Source organism: Vulpes vulpes, chromosome 16 (genome assembly GCF_048418805.1).
Source record: "Vulpes vulpes isolate BD-2025 chromosome 16, VulVul3, whole genome shotgun sequence".
Lineage (NCBI taxonomy): Eukaryota > Metazoa > Chordata > Mammalia > Carnivora > Canidae > Vulpes > Vulpes vulpes.
In genome coordinates this window covers 52,043,276-52,065,382 of record NC_132795.1, presented here as the reverse complement: position 1 = coordinate 52,065,382, position 22,107 = coordinate 52,043,276, and the positions used below count along the sequence as shown (strand labels likewise).

Genomic DNA, 22,107 nt, shown 5'->3' with positions numbered 1-22,107 from the left:
GACAATCCAAGCACCCGAGACATTAAGAACAATTAGGTAATGACACAGACAGCTAGCCAAAGGCTGGAGGAAATAGGCAAATGAATGAAAATGTCCTGATGTTTCAGATGAGAGGGCTCTCACTACTGGAGAAGGCAAGGGAGATGGTCTTGGGTTGGAATCTGAGGTATTGACATGAATTTGTTATTTTAAAAAATACCTATTTCTTTGCTGCAAAGGCCCTTAGGTACTGGTATTCCAGTTATAACTAGGCACACCCAGTGCCCAGATATTGGTTCCTAAACACTTCCCCAACAAAAGGAACTGGGCTTTCTTGAGAAGGAAAAAAAAAAAAGGCAAATTCTAGGGCTGGAGGGGAAAAAGTACAAAATGAGCCTAAAACATTGTGTTGGGCAAAATACTAAATGTCAAAAAATGATGGGATAGTTCAAGAGGAAACGGGCTAGCCTGAAAGGCCAAATTAGGAAAACTCTGTACTCACTAGACAAAAATAGGAAACAGCTCAAATGTCCATCAGTGGTACACTGGATGAATTGTCATATATTTATACAGTGAAAATATTTACTAAATAGCAATACAAAAGTGCACATGCTCGTGTGTATGTGTGTGTGTGTGTGTATGCTGGTGATGGTGTATGTTCGTTGTTTTGTTAGTTTTCTATTACTGTTGTAATAAATTATCACAAACTCAGTGACTTCAGACAAAAGTTTATTTATTGTCTTATAGTTCTGTAGGCCAGACATCTAGTGAGGGTGTCACTATGCTAAAATCAAGGAGTCCACAAAGCTACACACTTCTTTCTGGAGTCTCTAGGGATGTATTCACAGTCTTGCCTTTTCTAGCCTCTAGAGGCCGCTGGCACTCCTTGGCTTGTGGCCCCTTTCACCGTCTACAAGGCCAGCAATGGCAGGTATAGTCTCGCTCTCATTCTATTAAGCTGACATTGACTCTTCTTTTGTGTCCTCTTCCACTTTTAAGGACCCTTGTAATTACATTGGACCTACCCAACAATCCCGGATAATCTATATTAAGGTCAGCCAACTAGCTACTGTATAATTCCAACTGCAACCTTAATTCCCTTTGACATGTAACATATTCATAGGTTCTGGGGATTAGGGTGCAGACACAGTGGCAGATAAGGAGTGTGTTATTCTGCTTACTTCAGTTGTATGACTTCTCAAAATTTTTCTATAGGTTCAGATTTTTTAGGAATAAAAATCTGAAGCAAAACCCTTAAAATAGAAAATCCTGGGGAATTCTATCCCAAAAGCTACTAAAATTAATAAGTGAGTTTAGTGAGGTCACATGCTACAAGGCCAAAAAACAAAAATCAATTCTGTTTCTACATACTATCAACAAACGGTTGGAAATTTACATTTTTAAAAATTGAAATTTAAAAAATATCATTTGCAATAACATCAGATAAAAGGGCTTAGGAATATATCTAAGAAAATATGTGCAAAATTTGTATAACAGAAGCTACAAAACCTTGACAAGAGAAATTAAAGAGAATCTAAGGAAATGGAGACATATACCCTGTTCGTGGTTTGGAAGTCTCAACATTGTTAGGATGCCCATTCTACTCAGAGTCATCTATAGGGTCTGTACAGTCCCAGGCAAAACTCCAATGGGCTCACTTGTAAGAATTGACAAGGCGGTGATCCTGGGGTTCTGGGATCGAGTCCCATATTGGGCTCCCTGTGGGGAGCCTGCTTCTCCCTCTGCCTATATTTCGGCCTCTCTCTCTGTGTCTCTTATGAATAAATAAATAAAATCTTAAAAAAATAAAAAAAAGTATAATCTATATGGAAAAGTAAAGAACCTAGAAATAGTCAAAACAATTTTGAAAGTGAATAGTAAAGTTGTAAGGCTCACAGTACTTGTTATCAGGACTTACTACAAAGCTTTTAACCTTAAGGCTATGAATCAAAAGAGCATGGGATTGACATAAGCACAGACATATAGATACATGCAGCAGGATAGAGAGCTCAGAAATAGATCCATACATAGGTGATCGATTGATTTTTGACAAAGGTATCCTTAAGGAGCAGAAAATCAGAAATTTCTTGCGAGACCAGCAAGGCCTGGTCTACCCCATGAGTAATGAAGACAGAGGGCCACCTCTGGAGGGGTGTAGGAGGCCGGGTGGCCCTCTGTCCTGCGCAGACCCCTCCTAACCAAGGTGGACGCACCAGGCCTCAAGCCCGGGATCCCTAAGCTGCCCAGGCGGAGGGGAACGGCCGCGGGTTGCTGTCCGCGGTGCTGAACGCGCACGGTTCCCGATCCTACTGCCCTCCCGGTCTGAGGCTGGATAACCACGACTCCCCACGACCCTCATTTTCTTTGTTATATGTTCCGTTTTGTTGCATATTTTCCATTTGTCTGTGCTAATAATTTTTAAGGCTAAGTGCTCACTTATTATGGAAATATCAAACATATACGAAATTAGAAAAAAGTTTAGTCAATTTCTATGAACTCATCACCCAGTGTCAACTGTTACCAACCCACATTTCATCAATGCTCAGCCCCCCCCAGATTATTTTGAAGCAAATCTCACGTATTATTTCATTCAGAAATACTTCAGTAGAGATCTCTAAAAGATAAAAACTCTTTGAAACCCACGTTCCCTATATATTAACACAGCTAAAAAATAATGAATGTTTCTTAACATCACCAAATACTTGGTTAGGTTAATATCCAAGATCAGATTTATGGGTGGGATTCAAAGCCCAGAGGAGTTGAGGTATCTTCCTGGGGATGCCCAGTGTAACCAGGACTTAGTGCTGGGGCAGAGGTCAGCCCATTAGCATCACGAGATCCCAGCCATAGATTGGCACATACCAGCCTGCTTGGCACAGATGATATTAAGCAAGTCTGAGGCACAGATTGCTGGCTCAGGCAGGTTGTCACACCCACAGAGTGGCCCGTGAGGACACCAGTGCCCAGGGACTACAGGCTCCAACACACTCCTACCCAGACAGACGTCTAGGTCAAGATCAGTTACATCAGAATTTCTGCAGAAGACTTCCTCAGTATTTCCACTCAGCATTCTAATATTCAGACAGAACAGAATCACAGCCTGACCTGGGATTGAATGCTACCCCCACCACTGACTGGCTGTGGAACCTTGGACAAAGCACTTCACCTCTCTGAAGCTCAGATTCCTTGTGGGTTTAACTTACCATAGGCCACCCCCAATATGCGTTTGCATCTACAGTGTCCCCTCCGGGAATAACTTGTTTGCCAACCCAAATTCTAGGCTCCCATGAAGAGCTAGTTCAGAAACCACTGAACAGTGGTTCAGTTCCACTGTGGTTAATCCCCTCCTGGAATCATCTCTAATATGGTGGTATTGTTTGTGTTTGGGGCTCAGAGCAGAGCTGCAGGCGCCTTAGAAACCAGCTGGTCCAATCTCTGATTTTAAAGACAGGAAATGAGGAATTGATCAAGGACAGAACTTGCCTGGCATCACAGAGCAGGTGAACAATGAAGCTGTAATGATCGAGGGGTCTCTCTGTTTCCTGGAGCACAGATTTGGGCCTTTCCAGTTCTACCACTTACCAATCAACATAACCTTTTTGCACCTCCATTTCCTCATCCATAAATTGCAGAGTATATCTCCAAACTCCCAGGGTTGCTGTGAGAACTGAGATGATGGGCTTTGTTGTTGTTGTTTTTTTTTTTTTGTTTTTTTTTTTTTTTTTTGATGATGGGCTTTGAAACGTGTAAAGTGAGTGGTCTTGTAAGGGTTAGATTCCCTATTATTTCCACAGAAATAACAACAGAAGCATATGAGCTCCTTGGGGCAGGGATCTGCCTCAGGCACCTGGATACACCCTGCAGACAACAGGCTCTCAGAAAGCCAGCCTGGGGCAGGGGTTTGCAGTCAGCCTGGGAAGGTGGATTGAGAATGAGAGCCATGGCTGTGTCAGGGCTCCAAGGCCCAAAGAGGTCCTTGGTTGGAACATTGGGAGAAAGAGGATGGTGGTGGACACATGACTTTAGCTCTGCTGATGGGAGACCATGGCATGATAGAGCTCTGATATCACACAGGTCTGGGCCCCATCACCACTCCCCTGAGTTTTCTCAGGACTATCCCCCACCCAGCGGTGGTGTGAGGCTCAGAGGAGGCCCAGTGGTCCTCCTAGTCTGGTGCCTAACAAAGAGCAGATGTGAAGTTAGTGCATTTCACTTCCTGCTCCCTCTTTCTGGGCAGTAATTCCTACCATATGATGTAGTCTACAAGGAGCATTTACTTTTCTCAAGTAAATATTTCATGAGGTACATGCTGTTATCTCCATTTTATGCAGGGGGGACCCAAGACTCTAAGAGGAGAGGGAATTTTCCTCGGTTACATTAATGCTCAATTGCGGAGATGGGACTTAGACTCATGTGGACCTCAATTCAGAGCCCTAGATCCCTCCTCTCCTCTGTAATGCCCTGGGGCTCTATGCTGGAAGGCTGTATGGGTAATAAGCCAGGGAACTCTGACCTGGATCAGCTCCTGGGCTGTCTGCTTTGTCAGCTGAGCCACCTCCAGGCTTAAGGGAGAACATAGCACTGTTGGTGGATGGTAGCTCAGTGAAACCCACAGGAGTTGCCCAGGCTAAGCCCATTCATTCTGAGACTACATTAATAGAGGAGGTGACCAGGAGGTGAGAGGTGAAAGGCAATTTAGGTCCAGTACTGGTCATCTCATATCATATCAGGGGCAGCACTGGACTCCATACTCCTAGAGAGACTTGAACAAACTAGGGGTATGGGGTTGTAGTTTACCACGCAGCAAGTCTGGGTTGGGGATGTCCCTGATAAGTGGTGGTAAGGCACAGGCTATTCACTGCAGAAAAGAGTAGCCTCAGAAGGATGAGCTCACCACCCTTCTATCCCTGGCAGGCTGTCCCCAGGCAGAGGGAGTAGGCAGGGTGCATAGGCCTAGAGCACAGAGCTGGGATCAATGGAGAAAGCCACAGGCAGTCAGATTTTTTTTTTTAAGATTTTATTTATTTATTCATGAGAGACACAGAGAGAGAGGCAGAGACACAGGCAGAGGGAGAAGCAGGCTCCATGCAGGGAGCCCGATGTGGGACTCGATCCTGGATCCTGGGATCATGCCCTGAGCCGAAGGCAGACACTCAACCACTGAGCCACCCAGGCGTCCCCTGCAGTCAGATTTTAAAGCCACATGAGAAAATGTCTAAGAGTTCAATAGGAGAGAAATCAGGGAAGTACTTATAAGCTGTAAAGCACTGTGAGTGATGCATGTGAATAATCTCTGCAACCACAAGTTGTGAGACGTGACCCTGACTCAGGAGCCACAAATAATAAAGACAAAAAGAAGTGCTCAGAGCAGAGTATTATCCGCCACTGAGATATTCAACCAAATAAGCTAGAAACATTTAGCAACATGCTGTCAGGAAAAGAGGATGAAGATGAAGATGGGAGAGGCCTATTATCTTTCTCCATCTAAGACACAAAACAAAGCAATGGGGGCAAAGATGGCCCTAGGGAAAGTCCCAAAGAACTGGTGAGAGAAGGGGTGATAAGGGGAGGTCTGTTTGCACATAGAGGCCCATGTCCTTGATAGGGGATAATTCTCAGAGGCCTCCTGAGCCTCTAGATCCTCAACCTGGAGCCCCAGGAGGCCAGTCCTCCCCTCACCACAGGCAGAGGAAATCCCAAACCCAGTGCCTGGGAGTGAGGACAAGGCATTCCAGGTCTGTGGAGAGAGGAAACTTGGGGCTTGGAGATCACCTGACTCAAGGTAGGACAGCCCCCTTCCTGCTGCAGGGGACAGTATCTGTGCCTGCCCCCACCCAGGTGACAGCAAGAGGGGACAGAGGTCAGCTCAGCCCCAGTGGGTCCTGGAGATGAGTGGGGAGGTGCACCCTCCCGCAAGTCCTCGCTCTCGGTAAACTCTCCTCTCCCTTTCAACCTCCCAACCTGACCCAGGCCCTCCTACGCTCCGCTCTCTCACTCTGCCCTTGGCTTTTCGCTTCTCTGCTCCCAACACCTCCCCTGACTGCCCACACCCAAAGCCCTGATCACCGTGACAGTGGCCTCTGCGACCCAGCCTCTGCCTACCCTCTGCCTGCCTCATCACGCTCGTTGCTCCCCATCGCTCACAAGGCCCTGGCCACACCAACTACTTGCTGTTCCCTCTGCTTGCAAAGCTCTTCCCCCAGCTGTCTGCCTCTCATCTGAGGCCCTGCCCCTGATGTCACCTTCTCAGAGAGGCCTTCCTGGACCACTGACCCAATGTTGCTCCCACCCTGACCGCCACTGTGTCCATTCTCTCTCGCTCTCTTCACGCCACTACTGCTCCTCAGATCATTTCATTTTCAGCTTCTGGTTGGCTGTTTAGCATCTCCTTCCCCTTACTTGCACCAGAATGCAAGTTTTGTTCACTGCTGTGACCCTAGAACCTACAACCCATTAAGCATAAATCAAATGAATGAATGAATGAGTCATTATCTCTTTTGTTTGGATTTATTCCTCTGCTCTCTTTTTCTCTTGCTGATGTCTCCATCTCCCCACCCTCCCCATCCTTACTCAGGCTGAGTGTGTCCTAAGGGACTGGCCAAGATACAGTGTGGGTTCTACTCTGAGACAAGAAGAGGATTGGCTCCCAGGAGAGGCCAGAGGGCTGGGGTCCTAGTCTCCTCTCTGCGAGAGAGGAAGGAACCTGGGGGTGGTGTGTGTGGAGGCACTGCTACACCATAAGCCTTCCTGAGGAATAAGGGGGTGGCACCACAGTGCTGGCAGCCAGGGGTCCCGGGGCACCCCAGCAGGACCCACGTAGGTGGGATTCTGAGAAGATTTTGAGCCCCCTCTCTCTTCCCACCTTCACATTCCCTGCTGGGGGGTCCCCGCTGGATGGATGAGTAGGAAGTCAGAGATCAAGGTTGCTAGAATGAGACAAACCATGGGGGTCACCGCGGGACTAGTGCAGGACCAAGGAAGTCAAAGGAAGGGTCTGAGGGGAGGGACACCCCAACCCATCACTTCCATCTGCCTTCCAATCAGGAGCACATGGCACTTTCACTGTCTTCTGCAAAGTGCTCTGCAAACAGCTCAGCAACAGCATGAGGACCCTGCTCCTCAACAGATGCTGCCCCTGAGTCCCCCACCACAGAAACTCAAGAGCCAATTTGTGTGTCTCAGCTCCTACCTTCCTTTTTCCCTCTGATGTGTCAGGGGCCGGGTGACCTGGATACAGTGACCAAGGGACATACCAACAAGCTGGGCCTTTCCCAAAAAAGAAGTCCCCGGGCCCCCGGGAGACACCCCTTCTCTCACTGGTTCCTTGGCTCCAAGGAACAGGGGCTCCAGGGGAACTGGTGGGGCCTGTTCTGTTTCCCAGGGGCCACCCACCCACACAATCAGGGGCGAGTCTGAGAGGAAAGGGAGGCTGTCCCCTCAGTCCTCCACTCAGCAGATAGCACCACGCTGGGCTCTGAGCCTCTGGAAGACTAGTCAGGACTCAAGGACTGGGAGCAGATGTCAGCACAGGATGAGGGCCAAGACGGGGACCAGGGGAGGCCAGTCCTTGGGCTGGCCCTGCATTGTGCCCCTCAGGCCTGATGGGGAGGTCTGGGATCCTTGGCCAGGTCCACGAGAGGAGCTGCCCCAGGCTGGAGGGGGCTAGTGACCGGCAGGCTGTGGAGGAAGCAGAAGCCGGGGAGTATAAGCTTTTAGAGCCCTGGGAAGGGTGAAGGTCAGGGTGGAGCCACGTGGGGGCAGCCCTCGCATTCAGAGAGCCCTGGGTCCCTCTTCTCCCAAGATCCTGCCACAAGGAAAGCCCCTGAGGCCCTTATTCTGGCCCCACTGAGACTAGCAGGAAGGTTCCAGGGATGGCTGTCAAGTGGGCTGGAAGGACACCAGGGCCTCTAGCCAGTAGGGAGGGCATGTTGAGGAGAGACAGCAGCCCCAACCCAGACCCCACACAGGACAGGCAGGGACATCTGGAAGGCTGCTGGAAGGCTGCTGGGGATCTGGCAGGGCAGGGAGGCCCACTCGTCCTCTGGGAGCTCAGGCTGCCTCGGTGAGCAGGTCCTGCACACTGACCAGCGTGACTGGCCAGCTCCTACCTCCAGCCCAGCATGGGCCTGGCCCCCAGTGGTGACCAAATATGTGCCGTGGCCTGCACGGGTGGCTGGAGAGAAGGACATGGACAGTGCGGACCCTGCCCAGGGTCCAGAAAAACAGCCGGACCTTTCCCCACTGGGGAAGCCTTACCCGCTCCGACCCAGGCCACACTGCCCACCTCACCTGACCAGCCTGAGGAGCTGGTCCTTTGACCTGGTGTAGATCTCGGCGGCCAAGCTCTGCAGCACGCCCTGCATCCACCACACGTCGGCTGGCATATCGGGCAGCCACGCCACCAGCCTGGACAAAGGGGCAGCAGACACCGCTCAGCTAGGCCAGAGCGTGCGGCCGGCCATGCCCCCCTACCCCAGGGGCCCGGAGCAGGGAGCCAGAGGCTCCTGACTCCGAGGCACCAGGCCTAGTGGAAGCCGAATAGGGGGCGAGAAGCACCCAGCAACGTTGGCCCCGCCGCAGAGCTGGCTATCGACTCCACCGGGGAGTCAGGCAGGAAGGGGCAGGGCTCTGGGGCCAGGCTGGGGTCCGGCTGCCACCCAGCTCCCCTGCTCATCGGCTGTGTGACCTGGGCAGGTCAGGGAACCTCTCTGGGCCTCAGCTTCCTCACCTGCCAGAAGAGGTCCGTGACCTTGCCTGCAGGTGCCCCAGACCTGCCCTCCCTACTCCCCTGGCCTCCAGCCTCCCTCCTCTTAGCAGCCAGTGACTTCCCTGAAATGCAATCTGATCAGAGCCTTTCTTGCTCAAAACCCTCCCATGGCTCTCCGTGCGAACCCTGTAGGGTCAAGAGGACCAGGCCATCCAATTGTGGCTGAGACAGTGCCTGGCTGGGCACCTTCTCCGACTCGCTGGGCACGGCAGGGCCTCCCCCCAATATGCCCAATATGTTGCCTTCAGCGGAGCCTCTAAACAGGGCCTCAAACTAGCAGACAGTCCACAGGGTGGAGTATGAGAAGCAAAACGTAACCTGGACCATCACCTCCCTTGCTCTGGACTGTCTGCCTCTATTATTACAACCTGCATGTTGAACATGTATGTTACAAAAAAAATACTAAGTATGAAGTTGAATTTCCCTGTGACCTGGATAGGTTTCTCCATCAGTGCTCATAAAGAGACTTTTTTTTTTTTTTTTTGAGCTGAAAAGTCTAGACTTTGCACTTCTCTTTGACTCTGACCTGTGGTTTCAATCTAACAGCTCAGCATGAGGAGAATCTGAATTAGCAGAAAGCTCTCTTCCTGGCTTTGGGCCGCTGGCAATGCCAACAGCAGGGCTGATCCAGTCATTAACTCATCGTGGAGCAAAACAGAGACCTGTGGTTCATCGTCAGAGACCTTTTAGGGGATAAAGATTTTTTAAAAATACTCTTCTCCATGGAAACGCTTTGCTGCCTTCCCACCGCTGTTAGGATGCAGACCACACTCCTCGCCTGGCTGTGGAGCCCTGCGTGTGTCTAGCCCCTGTCAGCCACCGCCATGTCGCCTCACCCCTGCTGCATCTCGTCCCGGACTCTACCTTTTGGCTCCTGCCATACTGGCCTCCTGTTCTGCTCCTCCAGTGAGCCTTACTGCCTCTGCCTTCCACCTCATGACCTTTGCACATGTTGTTCCATCCCTCTGGAACTCTTTTCCCCTTCTCTCTTTCCCTGGACTCCTACCCATTTTGTCTGGTGGACTCCTACCCATTCTTCAGGTTATAACTCCAAAGTTACCTTCTTTAGGCAGCCTTCCCTGACCAGAGAGCCCCCAGGGTGAGCTATCTTGGTTCACAGCCAGTGTAGACCTCTTTGAGGAATCACAGCCAGTGTAGACCTCTCTCGGCATCACTAGGCACAGGTGTGATTGCACAGATGAGCGTGTGATGGTTTGTGGTTGTGAGCTCCACAAGGCCAGGGACTGGGTCTGAGTCAGTGCTGCCTCCTTATCCCAGCCAAGGCCTGGCCCTAGGTAGGCCCTTGATAGCTATCGGTGGAATGAATGAACAAACAACGCAGGTGATTCATTCATCAGCAAAGTCAGAATGGTTAGTGAGGGCTTAACCACAACCAGTCTGCCCTGGAAGGGCCTTATTTTATAGAAGAGGAATCAGAGGCCCAGTGGGGTCAAGAGACCCGGCCCAGGCCACACAGCAAACCTGAACCAGACCAGCCCCTAGAGTTATTTCTCCAGAAGCAGCACATTTCCTCTGAGGCTCTAACAGGTAGAGCAAAGGGCCAAAGGTCCTAGAGACAGGGGAGGGCCAGAGCGTTGACCAGGAGGCCCCGTTTCTGATCCACCGGTCATCCCCTTGATAGCCCGTCTCCCCATCAGTCCCATCTTGCAGAGGAGAGCACCGAGATGCCTCTGGGTTGTGCAAGCAGCACCATGCAAGCAGGCGGAGGCCAGCCAGGCTCTGCCCACCCAGCGTGCCAGCTGCCCTTCCTGCCATGGTCGCTGGTCTCTACCACAACCTGGGTGACAAGCCAGGCCCTGTCCAGGGCCGCTGGCTCAGCCTCACCTTTTGCCCCGGAAGTAAATGTACTCGAAGGGTAGTGTGCAGGGCAGCAGCAAGTAGGTCAGTGCCCGGCCGGGCCTCGACCGGCAGAAGCGGGCCCAGGTGCTGGCATCTCTCGTACATGCCTTCTGCAGTGCTGCAGGAGAAGCCACGGCATGACCACCACCCCTCCAGCCAGCCCCCTCACCATCGCCCCCTCCGCCTCACACGGTCCACAAAGCATGCCCACCCCCCCACCCCACCCCCATCTGCAGAGAAAGAAGCGGCACTGACCAAGCCCCTAGTCTGAGCCAGCAGAGGGCTAGGCACTCAGCCTGTGCTCTCTCACTATTGTCCCCAAACCACAGGGTGCGCCCCTTTCACAGATGAGGAGACTGAGGTTCAGAGTGGGGAAGTGACTTGCTCAAAGACCATCCCAGGAAGTGGCAGGGGTCCCAAGATGGAAACAAGGTCTCAGGCTCTCCGAGATCTTTCCATCTCTCTCACCCTTCTGCAAAGTCTGTTGTGGCCTCTCACCCCAGGATGGGACTAGTGCCCATGCCACACCTCCCTTGATGACAGCAACACATCAGTGTCATTAGCAACAGCGGCAGCAAGAATGACATAACCACTTCCCGAGCCCCCATCTCCTGAAATGACCAGGGTAGAAGGGACTGGCATCCTGGCCAGGACAGCGCCAGAGCCCAAATCCTAGTTTTCAGACCAAGGCTCGGCCTCCAACCCGGTCTCGGGCTAGTGCTGTCGGGACAGCCCCTGAGAGGGGTCACAGACACCCCAGCTCAGAGACCCAGCTCCTCCTCACTTACCTGCGTGTGTCCCAAGATGCAGGCAGACATGCATGGATTAAGGGAGGTCGGAGGTCGGCAAGGGTCCAGCAGGTTAAGACCTGTCCCAGGGACCAGCGGCCTGTGTGGCCCCATCACGAAGGCGGCTCTCCGGTGCCCCCCAGGTGGCCGCAGGGATGCTGCCTTGGGTCCAGAGCTCCAAGCTCAGACCTCTGGGATCAGCACAGATCCAGGCCTGTCCCCGCACACCCCATATGGTCTCTGGTGCAGAAAGAGACTCCGTCTCCATCCCCTCACTCACCCAGACTATCCTCACTCTAACCTCAGCCACTGTCCTCTCTCCTCCCAGTCTCCCCCCACCCCCAGCCCGTCCCCTCCCAGCCAGGTGCAGAAAGCTGTATCTAGACTTCGGAGCAGCCAGCCGTGAACTCTGAAAAGGAGGGGCTGCCCCTCGTAAGCTTCCCCCCACCCCCAGTGCCTCCCCATCTCTCTCGACCTGCAGCTCTCAAAGCCACCTGCCTGATGCTCCCAGCCTGCGAGCTTACCTCTGTTCCCTTGCCCCTCAGCCACCACGCTGCAGCCACGGGGCCCTCCAGCAGCCCCCACCAAACCCAGGACATTTGCACACACTGTACCCTCTGCCTGGATGCTCATATTCCCCCCCCCCCTTTGTCTGGCCAGCTCCTCCTTTGTGGTCTCACTTAGATGCTGTTCAAACCCACATCCCCACCACCATTACACACACCTAGACTTTTCTGCTGCTGCATTGTGACTTTCGGGTCACTACAAAGGAGGGCAGAGTAAGTGACTCAGAGCAGAACTCCTGCTTGGGCTATTTGTTAGCTGTGTGACTTTGGACAAGTCACTTCACCTCTCTGTGCTATGGTTTCCTCATCCATACAATGGGGACAATTCAGTGCCATCCTCAGAGTATTGGTGGGAAGAAGAAATGAGCCCATCTCCACGTGGAGAGTCCAGACCCCTCTGTGTGGGCCTCTCTCACGTCCTCAGTACTTTCTGCCCTTCCCTGGCCTTGTGGGCAAAGGCCTGGCTTTCCGAGGCACAGATTTGGGTCGGAATTTCCCAATTGCCTCTCTGAGCTTCAGCGTCCTCATCAGTGAAATGGGGTAAGGAAAACATGTAAGCCCATGGCTGTGGTATGGAGTGAATGACACCACTGTATAAAGGCGCTGGCACCACACTTGGCACATAATAGATGCTCAACTAAAGAGTCCTGTCCTCTTCCAGCTCATGAGCACCTGCAGGGCAGGGTCTCTGTCCCCAGGCTCCTGTGTGCAGGGCATGTGCTAGGTGAGCAAGCACATGGAGGAAGGGGCAGTACCAGCCTCCAGCTCTGGCGAGAGCTGCTCAAAGTTGGGCACGTCCTTGACCAGCACATTGGGCACTGTCCAGTTGAGAGACAGGCCCCCCTCCTGGCCTCTGTTGTGGCCGGTGTCCTGGCTCCCATCAGCTGGGGCTGGAGGCTCCTTAGACACCAGCATCCAAAGCACTGGCTCCTTTGTAAGTCCTGAATCAGTGGAGAGGAGGGATGTGACAGGTCAACACGTCTGGAACCCCCTGGTGACACGTCCTGCCTCTCCATGCCACCCGAACCTGCCCCAGTTCCCAAAGTCAGCTCTGGGGACCTGCTTGGTCCAGGGTAGACCCCTGGCTCCTCCTGAATGAATGGCCTCTTCCCGTTGTCCCAGAGGCCTTCTCTGATCCTCATTTCCTGTGTACTTTCTAGTGGTTAATCAGAGCCTGAACCCTGAAGACACAGCCCAAGGTACAAAACCCTGATGTCAGGCAGCTCTGGTGGCACAGCGGTTTGGCGCCGCCTGCAGCCTGGGGTGTGATCCTGGAGATCCACGTCGGGCTCCCTGCATGGAGCCTGCTTCTCCCTCTGCCTGTGTCTCTGCCTCTCTCTCTGTGTCTATGAATAAATAAATAAAATCTTAAAAAAAAAAAAAACCCTGATGTCGACAGCTGCTAGCTCCGCAACATAACTGCTCTGTGCCTCGGTTTCCCTCTTTGAGAAAGTAGAAAATTAAAATCTGCTTCATGTGGTTGTTCCAAGAATTAAAGAAGACGAGTATGTAAAGCTCACGCCAGATCCAGGCATGTGTCAAGTGCTCAGCAAATTCTCTCCTGCTGCTGTGTGTTTGGGGCTGCAGCATGGGGGGCAAAGGACGTGGGTTCTGGAGCCAGATGGCCTGGGTTCAAGTCTCTGCTCTACATATTGGACAGCATTGCCCAGTGGGATAACATGCAAACCCTCCAGCTGAGAAGACCCAACCCGCTACCCCACGAACACACACACACACACACACACACACACACACACGCTCTCCGGAGGCCACACTGAGTTATGGTGCTGGCCTCCGTTCCTTTGCTGTTGCTCATCTTCCCTCTGCTCAGAATGCTCTCTTCCCGTCTTCAGCCTTTCCAGTCTTTGTAACTCATCAAAGCCCAGCTTACCTGATGCCGCCTCCAGAAAGGCCCCCTTGTCCACCCCCTAAGCTGGGTCAAGCGCCCCCTCTGGGCTCCCATAGGCCTGAGAATCCCTCCATCTCCGTGGGGAGAGGTCTCCCTCTTGGTCTGTCTCCCGGCACCAGGCTCAAGGCAGCTCAAGAGCAGGACGCACGTGTGATCCTCTCTGGGTCCCCAGCCTCCAAGCAGAGGCCAAGCATAGAGCAGAGGCTGAGCATAGAGTACAGTGAGGGATCTGAGGTCCCCAAATGCTAGGAAAGCGGGTTCTACTCGGGGCTCACAGGAAGCAGGATGCCCCTGTACTCTGGGGGCTGCCACCTACCGCGTCTCTCCAGGAACCTGAGGGCATCCAGGTAACCTTGTCTGCAGTTGTCCGCTGCTACCTGCAAACACACAGGTCAGGATGGGGTGGGGAAGGCCTGGCTCTGCCCCCTGAGCTGTGTTCACAGGCCAGAGACTTGTCTTCACCTGGAAGCCATCCCTGCCCAGCCTGCGCTCCCCAAGAAGCCCCTCAGCAGGACTCGAGGACCCCGTGCTGGGTGGGGATGGTGACAGGACCCCAGGCAGGACAAGCTGCTCCATCAGCTGCCCTCCCCACAGCTCCATGTCACCTCCCTCCTCTCAGACTCCTTGGTGGGGGCTCTTGCTCCAGACTCTTCTCTCCGGTCTCAGTGCCCTCCTCTGGACAACACAGTAGGCCTGGCCCAGGATGCCCGGGGCGTTCCCTGGATCCCTATGGGTCAATGCAGGGTGGTTGCCTTTGCCCATTGCTGTTTATTCCCAGAACCAGCCTGAGATAGCAGAGGACCCCAGGGGCTCACACCCACCCTGTCTCAATCAGGGCTCCACTGGTGGAGAAAAGCCACCTGCAGGTCCAGGAGGGAGCCCTGCCTTCCCCCGCTGTGTGGCCTCAGGATGGCCACGCCACATCTCTGACAGCCTCGGCTTCCTTGTCTCTAAGATAGGGCTGAGATTTTCTGTCCGCCCCACAGCTATAGGGAAGATCAGAGTTAATGAACATGATCTTGTTTCATAACTTCTAAAACACAACAGAACCAAGGTGCCTGGCTGGCTCAGTTGGTAGAGCATGGGGCTCTTGATCTCAGGGTCATGGGGTCGAGCCCCACGTGTGGCATAGAGATTATTTAAAGTCAAAAACAAAACAAAATGCTACAGAACCATAGAAGGTATGAAAGAGTGGGAGAGGAACAGGACATGGTTGAGGTAGAGGAGCATGTTATGGTGATTGTTTGTGGTCAAATTACCCATTTTCCAGAAATATCAAGGGAAAAAAGCAAATGTAGGTAGCAAATGGTGGGTAGAGGCCAAGGATGCTGCTAAGTATCCCATTCGTACAGGACAGCACCCTCCCACTCCATCCGTCCCCCACTCCCAAGACAGAATTTTCTCAAGCCCCAAATGTCAATATGGTAAGCATCTTTTTCACTGCTGGACTTGTCAGAGCCTCTACTGGGAAGAATGGACAGCGTTTTCCAAGTGGATAAAGAAGTCAAGATTTCTATGGAAATCTATTTTCTATGAAAATGGACTATTGTCCATTTTTGTCTATGCTTTTGCCTCCCCTCCACAGGAATAGTCAACTGGCCACAGTCCAGGGCCATAGTTAGGAGCATGGGTCGAGGCTAGCTGAGGATTTGGAACTGGGCTTTGCTGCTTCCAGGCTGTGTGACTTTGAACAAGGTGCTTAGCCTCTCTGAGCCTTGATGTCTTCCCCCTGAGTAACAGAGATGGTAGTAGTACCTTCTCATGGAGCCTGAACCAGAGGAACACCAGTGGAGGCCTGGCTCACACCCCAGCTCTGCAGGGTTGGCATTGATGTGGGGCCAGTCCTAAGTCAACATTCACTCAAGCAGCGGAAACTTGTAAGGACCCAACCTGACCCCTGTGCCATAGGTTCAAGAGCTTGGCTGTAAGACTCAGAGCATGTATCCCAACTGCCCTGAGGTGGGGTCGGGGGAAAGTCTGACTCACAGGATCCTTGATCACGGTCAAGCCTCTAATACCTTCAAAGTGGGCACTGGGGCCAGGCCTACCTCAGAGTTGGGGGATATGAGGCAACTGAACCCCAGGAAGAAGTTCTTGGTGGAGATCTGGAGACTGGCATTGAAGGCATTCAGCTCATGTATGTTGGCCGAGGTGCTCTGGGGGCAGATGTCCACTGTCCCATGGAAAGGGGACACGGTGATTGTGGAGGGTGAGTCCGAAAAGGGCAGGTGGTTGCTCAGAGCCCCATCAATGTAGCGCTGCAATTCAGGTGGGTTATCTGCTCAGGATCCCTGCCCTCTTCCCATGTTGCAGCTGGTGACCCCTAGCTGCCCCTGAGCCACGAGGTCCCCTCTAGCCCAGGATGCTGTGAGCAACCCCCAGGAGCAGAGGGAGGGCCTGGTACACAGTAGGTCCTCAAGGAGCACAGGTTCCCTCCAACCACATGCCTTTCAGCAGTAGGGACACTGGATACCCAGAGCACGGGGTAGGGACTCAGTCATCAAGCCCCCAAAGTGCACTTACCTCCCCTCTGAATTCAGGGGGAATTATCCCACAGTAGAAAGGAAAGTACACGGTGCAGATCAGAGCCTGGGAAAACAAGTCAGGGGAAACACAGTTGTTCATGCTCCTGGCTTTTGGAACGTGCTCTGGGTGTGGTGTCTAACCCCAGAGCAGCCTGCAAAGTTTGTGGCATTAGCCCTGTGTTCGGGGGAGGGAAACGAGGCCCAAAGAAGTTGCCATGTCCCAGCCAAGTTCTCAAGGTTAAGAAGGTATTTGGATGCAGAAGCCTGCATGACACCCACCCTCCTCTTGCTTCTCATGGGTCCTTGCTCACTCGATACCGCTGCTGGGATTTTTTTCCCCCTAAAAACAATTTCTCCTCCACCTACCTGGAAGGAATTCTTCACCAACAATCTAGATATGTCTCCCAAAGTGTGTTCCCTGACCCAACCAGATGCATCTCAAACAAGAAATCTTGACTTCTTTATCCACTTGGAAAACACTGTCCATTCTTCCCAGTAGAGGCTCTGACAAGTCCAGCAGTGAAAAAGATGCTTACCATATTGACATTTGGGGCTTGAGAAAATTCTGTCTTGGGAGTGGGGGACGGATGGAGTGGGAGGGTGCTGTCCTGTACGAATGGGATACTTAGCAGCATCCTTGGCCTCTACCCACTAGGCGTTAGTACTTTGTGCACATGCGTGCACACACACACACAGTTGTGACAACCAAAAATGCCTCCAATATTGCCAAATGTCCCCAGGGTGAAAAATCATGAGAACCACTGGCCTAGAGCTTACCAAACTCCTAGACCATAGAACCTTGTCTTGAGGTCTACTTGGAAACATCCCTCCAACCCTCTCTGAGGGACACAGAACTCATCCTGGCTCTAACCAGTTGGAGATGCAAGCGGCAGCATCTCATTCCCCCAGATTAATAATAATAGTGACAGCAGCTAATGTTTACTGAGTCCCTACATGTGCTATGTGCTATGTGCCCTACAGGCAAAGATGCTGGGATAACTTTTAGGGTCCCTGACTGGCTTTCTCGAGAGCCCATGGACATCAGCTCACAGCAAAGGATGTGGCCCCTCTCCTGCACACACTAAGAATTCCAATCATCACAGACTCAGAAACAGTCCCCATGTTGGGTGCTGGGGTCACAAGGTGAAGCAGATCCCGCATCAGGGACCCTAGGCTGGGTGTCAGGCACAGACCGTGATAAGAATGGGGAGCAGAGCTCCGGGCCTCCCTCCCGGTCTCCCTACCTGCCTGAGCCCTCCCAGGGACCCAACCCACCTGACCACTCCCACAGCCTGTCACTGGCCTCCCTCCCTGACTGTGCAGCTCTGTCACAACCTCCTATTTTATAACAATCCTGAACTGTTTCCTAATCCATGGTGGGCAGGCACTCCTTTGGAAAAACAGTACCTTGAGGGACCCTGAATACCGAAGCCTGACTTTGCCCCCTCCCGAGCCGTTCCCTTCTGTGTCCAGCCTTCCCAAAGGGGCCTTCCCAAAGCAAGCTGGGAGTCTCCATACTCACCCTGCAGCCCCTCTCTGTAGCTCTTACAAATGAGAGATGCAAATGTAGACTCTTACAAATGAGACCCTTAAGTGACACCGCCCCCCTGCCCTTGAAGGAGGGTCTGCCTCTGGGAAGCACCTGGAAGTTACTGCAGAGTGGAAGCCCACTCACCTGCCTCCAGGCCCTGGGTCCCGCCACACACTCACCTGGATGACTTCATTGCGGGTTGCGAAGTTGGTGACAATGAAGTTGCGGCCATCCGACCAGCGGGTCATGGAGATGCCCAGCCGCTGGGAGGCCAGGATGTGAATGTTGGGGGGCAGGCTCTCCTGCAGCTGCTGCCTAATGTGCTCAATGGGGGCGAAGGCAGGGTGGAAGATGCCCAGGCTCAGCTGCTCCAAGTGCTTGACCATGCCCAGGAGATTGGAACAGCAGAAATCTGGGGGCGTGGGGAGAGGAGAGAGTCCTCAGACACCCAGGGGGCCTGCTCACGGCTGTCCCAAAGACTTGACCTCCCTCCCGGGTACCTGGAGAGTGGAGAGTCTTCCCCTCTCCGGCTCAGAATCTCTGTGCCCAGCCCTGCCTTAAACGCTCTGTCCACCTTTTTTGATCTTGGGAACAGCCTCCCCAGCTCTGATCCGTCCCCCGAGAAACAGGGTAACCCTACCCCGAGTCCTCGGGGTTCTCACGAGGGTCCAGTGGGCGCATGCTGGATGTAAGGGGCTGAAACCCCGTCTCCAGCGTGGGGCCGGCGTCCCCCGCGCCCCCAGCCCGCGCCGGCCCCCACGCACCCAGCGACTGGTCCGCGATGATGCTGACGGCGTTGAGCGCCCCGGACGAGGAGCCATAGATGCGGCGGGCGCCCTGGAGGAGGCGCGGGGCGCGCTCGCGGAAGCAGCGCGTGACACCCACATGGTAGAGCCCCAGGAAGCCGGCGCCCGAGAAGGACAGATTCCAGCTGCCCTCGTCTTCGTAGCAGCGCATGGCGGCGGGGCCGGCGGGGTTGGGGTGCAGCACCCGGGCACAGGACTAGGGCGCGGGAGACACGGCTCCGAGGAAAAGCTGCAGCTGCAGCCGGGGCCCCGCCCCCTCACGGCCCCGCCCCAGGCCCCGCCCTTCACTGCCCGCCCCGCCCCTCACGGCCCACCCCTGTGGCCCCGCCCCGCCCCCTAATGGCCCCGCCCCTGTGGCCCCGGCCCGGCCCCGCCCCCGGTGGCCCCGGCCCGGCCCCGCCCCCCATGGCCCCGCCCCCCTGTGGCCCTGCCCCCCGGTGGCCCCGGCCCCGCCCCGCCCCCTCATGGCCCCGCCCCTCTGTGGCCCTGCCCCCCGGTGGCCCCGGCCCCGCCCCCTCATGGCCCCGCCCCTCTGTGGCCCTGCCCCCGGTGGCCCCGGCCCCGCCCCCTCATGGCCCCGCCCCTCGGTGGCCCCGCCCCCGGTGGCCCTGCCCCCGGTGGCCCCGGCCCGGCCCCGCCCCGCCCCCGCCCCTCGGGGCCCTGCCCCGTCCCTCTCCACCTTCGGGGCCCCGCCCCCTCGAGGCCCTCGCCCCGCCCCTCGGGCCCGGCCCCGCCCCGCCCCTCGGGGCCCCGGCGCGTCACCCGCCGCGCCAGCCAATAAGGTCCAGGGGCCGCGACGCCCCGCCCCCCAGGTGTGCGGCGGGTTGGCCCCAGAGGTGCCCGCTAGCCCCGGGCGGGCAGTGGGCTGGCCGCGCCCCCGCAAGCCTGCGGGGGGTGGGTCACGGCCCCGACGGCGGGGTGACCCACCCGGAGGAGAGGCGCCAGCGCCCCGCCTGCTCTCTGGCAGCGGAAGCAGATGAGGGAACCGAGGGCCGTGAAGGAACGTGCTAGGCTGGAGGTGGACTTCCTTCTGCAGCTGTGCTGGTTCGGGTGCCGGGACAGCCAGCGTCAGCCGCCGCGAGCTGTGTGGCTCTGCCCATACTCCTCCCTCTCTGCGCTGCAGTCTTTCTTATACTACGAGGGGCTTGGGTGCGAGGCCCTACACAGCCTGTTCTGCTCTGATCGCTGCTCCTCTGGCCCCGACTCCCTCCCCATCGACTGGCCGGGGCGGGGCGGGGCGGGGGATGGGGTGTCGCCTGGGACAGCGGGCACAGGCACTGAGCTGAGTGCCCTTTGCAGTCACCTGCGCAAAGCTGTGTGGGTCAGGACCACTGTACCTATGTTCATTTGGGGACACTGAGCCCTGGAGAGGCTTAGACACCTGTAGGGCCAGGAAATGCCTCCCAGAAAACTTGCCCATGCCCTGAAAACTGGGGCAGTGGTTCTGGAAGTCAAGCAGGCAACGGGTAAAATTATGTTTTAATTTTAAACAAATGATCTGACCCGTCCAGGAGGGTGTTGCCGGGGAGGGGGTGAGGAGGAAGCGTTGCCTGTGATGGTTGGTGATAGGTGACTCTCCCCACCGCTACTCCCTCCCCAGAGAACGGATGAATAACCACAATGGGACAGTTCACGGAAAGTCATAGAGCATCAGATGTGATGAGCAAAAGAAGAATGAGGTTTATTGCCTGGCCCATTTATGCAAACATGTAAAAACATCCCCAACATATTGCTATGTATTTTTTAAATAATATATTAACAGCCTGGGAGATAGATTGCTAGGTCACACCTTATATATGTGTGAAAGGATGTGCCCTTGGGAGTGGAAGGCAAGAGAAACAGGTGAGGGGAGGGGCAATGAATAAAATAGTACAATAAAACAGATGTGCATGGGGCGCCTGGGGGGCTCAGTGGCTGAGGTCTGCCTTCGGCTCAGGTCGTGATCCTGGGGTCCTGGAATCGAGTTCCGCATCAGGCTCTGCATCGGGCTCCCCGCAGGGAGCCTGCTTCTCCCTCTGCCTGTGTCTCTCCTCTCTCTCCCTCTCATGAATAAATAAATAAAATCTTAAAAAAAAAAAAAAGACGTGGACCTGAGGAGCTAAAAAGAAGGGGAGGGGGGTACACAGCTAGGAAACAGCAGCAGAGTGGGACCAGAGGCCCCGGGTCAGCCAGACTTGCACGCAGGCTCAGACCTGTGAAGGCTGACAACCTTTGTTAGCAAGCATTTGCCTCCTGCCTGACACTGGGCTAAGCGCTGTCTCATTTTATCCTCACAGTACCCCTGTGAGATAGACGATACTACCAATCCCATTTTGCAGATGAAGAAACTGAGACATAAACCAGGAAATCAAAAGAACCCAGCCAGAGAGGGCTGAGTTGGCACTCCACCAGCCTCCTTGTCGCCTTAACAGGAGAGAAGGGTGGGAGCAGGAAGTGGAGTGGGAAGGCCTAAGCTTCAGGCCAGGGGAGTCCACAGAGACCAGGGCATGAGGTTTCACGACTCGGGGAGTGGAGGTCTCTCTGCAGGAATCAGAGCAGATCCCATTAGGCTGACCCTGGAACATTTTCTCATGCCAAAAAGCAAGAGAGTGTTTGAAAAGTGATGAGGACATGTCCAAAGGATACAGGAACCGGCTTTGATAATGCAGATTAAGGGACATCCTACTAAATAACCTGCCTGTGCTCTTTTAGAAAATGTTACGATTGTGGCAGATAAAGAAATGCAGACCAATGAAAGCTAAAGAGATGGGACAACTGGGTGCAATGTGTACTCCTGGATTTGACCCTGGCCTGGGACGAGAAAGAGCCATGAGGATGGAGACAATTGACAACATTTAATGTGAACCATGGGGTAAATCATAGTGCTGTTTTGATGTCACATTTACCAATTTTAAACATTATACTGTGGATACACAAGAAAAAGTCCTGTTCTTAGGGAACACACTGAGATAGTCAGGGGTACAGAGGCATGGTGTCTACAACTACTTTCCAGTGGTTCAGAAAAATATGTCTAACTATGTATCTGCTGCTACTTTTCCCTCTGCATCTATATACAGAGGAAGCAAATATGACAAGTGTTAGTGATCCATGACTGAGTAAAGGGGAAATGAGACTGTTTTCTTTGCACAAGGCGTGCCATCTCCTTGAAAATGTGAGATTGGCAGCCCGGGTGGCTTAGCGGTTTAGTGCTGCCTTCAGCCCAGGGCGTGATCCTGGAGACCCGGGATCGAGTCCCACATCAGGCTCCCTGCACGGAGCCTGCTTCTGCCTCTCTCTCTCTCTCTCTCTCTGTCTCTGTCTCTCATGAATAAATAAATAAAATCTTAAAAAAAAGAAAACGTGAGATTGTATCAAAATAGAAAGGAAAAAAAGGCAG

At 53.9% G+C, this 22,107-nt stretch overlaps 1 protein-coding gene across 3 annotated transcripts; it reads right to left on the bottom strand.

Moving 5' to 3' along the window:
• Positions 1 to 4,979: 4,979 nt before the first annotated feature.
• On the bottom strand, positions 4,980 to 19,004 carry PNPLA5 (patatin like domain 5, triacylglycerol lipase). 3 transcript variants are annotated; one of them, XM_026017412.2, is made up of 9 exons: positions 18,690 to 18,992; positions 18,105 to 18,337; positions 16,393 to 16,458; positions 15,918 to 16,127; positions 14,186 to 14,246; positions 12,716 to 12,901; positions 10,592 to 10,724; positions 8,269 to 8,385; positions 4,980 to 7,656 (listed from the first exon to the last, which is right to left on the bottom strand). In XM_026017412.2, the coding sequence occupies exons 1-9, from the start codon at positions 18,880 to 18,882 to the stop codon at positions 7,572 to 7,574; spliced, it is 1,284 nt and encodes a 427-aa protein (XP_025873197.1). In that variant the 5' UTR covers positions 18,883 to 18,992; the 3' UTR covers positions 4,980 to 7,571. The 3 variants fall into 3 exon arrangements, with proteins under 3 accessions (XP_025873197.1, XP_072597141.1, XP_072597140.1); XM_072741040.1 differs by lacking the exon at positions 15,918 to 16,127 and having other exon boundaries at positions 18,690 to 19,004; XM_072741039.1 differs by lacking the exon at positions 15,918 to 16,127 and having other exon boundaries at positions 18,566 to 18,992.
• Positions 19,005 to 22,107: the final 3,103 nt, after the last annotated feature.

Excerpts from the sequence above, each read along its gene's own strand:
- PNPLA5 (XM_026017412.2), bottom strand. The coding sequence starts at position 18,882 with ATGCGCTGCTACGAAGACGAGGGCAGCTGGAATCTGTCCTTCTCGGGC. Across the intron at positions 18,338-18,689 it reads CATCGCGGACCAGTCGCTGG|ATTTCTGCTGTTCCAATCTC; the intron begins GTGCGTGGGGGC and ends CCACGCCCCCAG. Across the intron at positions 16,459-18,104 it reads CCCGCAATGAAGTCATCCAG|GCTCTGATCTGCACCGTGTA; the intron begins GTGAGTGTGTGG and ends TTGTTTTCCCAG.